At 46.9% G+C, this 2,500-nt stretch overlaps 1 protein-coding gene and 1 long non-coding RNA gene across 4 annotated transcripts in view; both read left to right on the top strand.

Moving 5' to 3' along the window:
* The window catches only part of LOC106573460 (CUGBP Elav-like family member 3), an 80,852-nt gene that overhangs the window by 71,366 nt on the left and 6,986 nt on the right, over positions 1–2,500 (top strand). For all 3 annotated transcript variants that reach the window (XR_006760032.1, XM_045699177.1, XM_045699163.1), the window contains exons 11-13: positions 861–965; positions 1,112–1,255; positions 2,305–2,450. Coding sequence is in view for 2 of the 3 variants with exons in the window: in XM_045699177.1 (XP_045555133.1) it covers positions 861–965; positions 1,112–1,255; positions 2,305–2,432 (377 nt within the window). In the remaining variant the exon portion in view is untranslated. The remainder of the gene's footprint in view (positions 1–860; positions 966–1,111; positions 1,256–2,304; positions 2,451–2,500) is intronic.
* On the top strand, positions 14–841 carry LOC123728178 (uncharacterized). Its single transcript, XR_006760033.1, has 3 exons — positions 14–238; positions 312–428; positions 502–841. It is a non-coding gene; the product is annotated as an uncharacterized lncRNA (long non-coding RNA).

The raw sequence follows: 2,500 nt of genomic DNA, 5'->3' as shown, positions 1-2,500 counted from the left end.
AGCGGTGAATCTAGTTGATGATCCCTGTGGTACAGGGTCAGAGGTGAATCTAGTTGATGATCCCTGTGGTACAGGGTCAGAGGTGAATCTAGTTGATGATCCCTGTGGTACAGGGTCAGAGGTGAATCTAGTTGATGTTCCCTGTGGTACAGGGTCAGCGGTGAATCTAGTTGATGTTCCCTGTGGTACAGGGTCAGAGGTGAATCTAGTTGATGATCCCCGTGGTACAGGGTCAGAGGTGAATCAGGGTCAGAGGTGAATCTAGTTGATGATCCCCGTGGTACAGGGTCAGAGGTGAATCAGGGTCAGAGGTGAATCTAGTTGATGATCCCTGTGGTACAGGGTCAGCGGTGAATCTAGTTGATGTTCCCTGTGGTACAGGGTCAGAGGTGAATCTAGTTGATGATCCCCGTGGTACAGGGTCAGAGGTGAATCAGGGTCAGAGGTGAATCTAGTTGATGATCCCCGTGGTACAGGGTCAGAGGTGAATCAGGGTCAGAGGTGAATCTAGTTGATGATCCCTGTGGTACAGGGTCAGCGGTGAATCTAGTTGATGTTCCCTGTGGTACAGGGTCAGAGGTGAATCTAGTTGATGATCCCCGTGGTACAGGGTCAGAGGTGAATCAGGGTCAGAGGTGAATCTAGTTGATGATCCCCGTGGTACAGGGTCAGAGGTGAATCAGGGTCAGAGGTGAATCTAGTTGATGATCCCTGTGGTACAGGGTCAGAAGTGTGTTCCTCCCTACCATCTCTGCCACTGAGGGCATGTAGGGTAATCTGATCCTAGATCTGTGGTTAGGGGTGACTTGGACCTCCAACCAGTGTTTCATCATCTGATGTCACTCTCTCTCTCATCACAGCGGCGTACCCTGCTGCCTATGGATTGGTCGGCCAGCATTTTCCACAGCAACCTACCCTGGTTGCCCAGCAACACCAGCAGCCCCAGCAACAGCAGCAGCGAGAAGGTGATGTCACTTCCTGTCTCTCAGACAGCACCTGTTGTGTGTGTGTGTCTCAGATTAGTGTGCATGTGAATCACAGATCCTCAGGAATATTTGTGTGAGTGTGTCTCTCCGTCGCAGACCCTAACGTGTGTGTGTTCCTCCCCTAGGGCCAGAGGGTTGTAATATCTTTATCTACCACCTGCCTCAGGAGTTCAGTGACAGTGAGATGCTCCAGATGTTTCTGCCCTTTGGAAACGTCATCTCAGCTAAAGTCTTTGTAGACCGCGCCACCAACCAGAGCAAGTGCTTCGGTAAGACAGAGAGAGAGGGACTGAAGGGGGAGAGATAGGAGAGAGGCAGAAATGGGTGAATAGTGAGTATCCAGGAGAAAAGGAAAGAAAGGAGGAACGGAGGAGAAATGGAGGGAGATAAGAGAGAATTGCAATTCCACCTGTTGCTATGATACATGATGATCATAACTGACAGTGGCTGGTAGCATACTGTATGACTGTATCTCTGTCTGTTGCTATGATACATGATGATCATAACTGACAGTGGCTGGTAGCATACTGTATGACTGTATCTCTGTCTGTTGCTATGATACATGATGATCATAACTGACAGTTGCTGGTAGCATACTGTATGACTGTATCTCTGTCTGTTGCTATGATACATGATGATCATAACTGACAGTGGCTGGTAGCATACTGTATGACTGTATCTCTGTCTGTTGCTATGATACATGATGATCATAACTGACAGTTGCTGGTAGCATACTGTATGACTGTATCTCTGTCTGTTGCTATGATACATGATGATCATAACTGACAGTTGCTGGGAGCATACTGTATGACTGTATCTCTGTCTGTTGCTATGATACATGATGATCATAACTGACAGTTGCTGGTAGCATACTGTATAACTGTATCTCTGTCTGTTGCTATGATACATGATGATCATAACTGACAGTGGCTGGTAGCATACTGTATGACTGTATCTCTGTCTGTTGCTATGATACATGATGATCATAACTGACAGTTGCTGGTAACATACTGTATGACTGTATCTCTGTCTGTTGCTATGATACATGATGATCATAACTGACAGCTGCTGGTAGCATACTGTATGACTGTATCTCTGTCTGTTGCTATGATACATGATGATCATAACTGACCGTTGCTGGTAGCATTCTGTATGACTGTATCTCTGTCTGTTGCTATGATACATGATGATCATAACTGACAGCTGCTGGTAGCATACTGTATGACTGTATCTCTGTCTGTTACAATGAAACAATGTGATGATACATGTTATATTACATTTCAGAATGTTCCTCTCTCGTTCCTCGTTCCCTCCCCAGGTTTTGTGAGTTTTGACAACCCATCCAGTGCCCAGACTGCCATCCAGGCTATGAATGGGTTCCAGATCGGCATGAAGAGACTCAAGGTGCAGCTGAAACGACCTAAAGACGCCAACCGCCCCTACTGAAAGAGAGAGGAGAGAGAGGTGAGAGAGAGAGAGAGGAGAGAGAGGTGAGAGAGAGAGAGGAGAGAGAG

This window comes from Salmo salar, chromosome ssa02, assembly GCF_905237065.1.
Source record: "Salmo salar chromosome ssa02, Ssal_v3.1, whole genome shotgun sequence".
NCBI lineage: Eukaryota > Metazoa > Chordata > Actinopteri > Salmoniformes > Salmonidae > Salmo > Salmo salar.
Note: the sequence above shows the minus strand (reverse complement) of the source record. Positions and strands in the feature narration are given on the sequence as shown.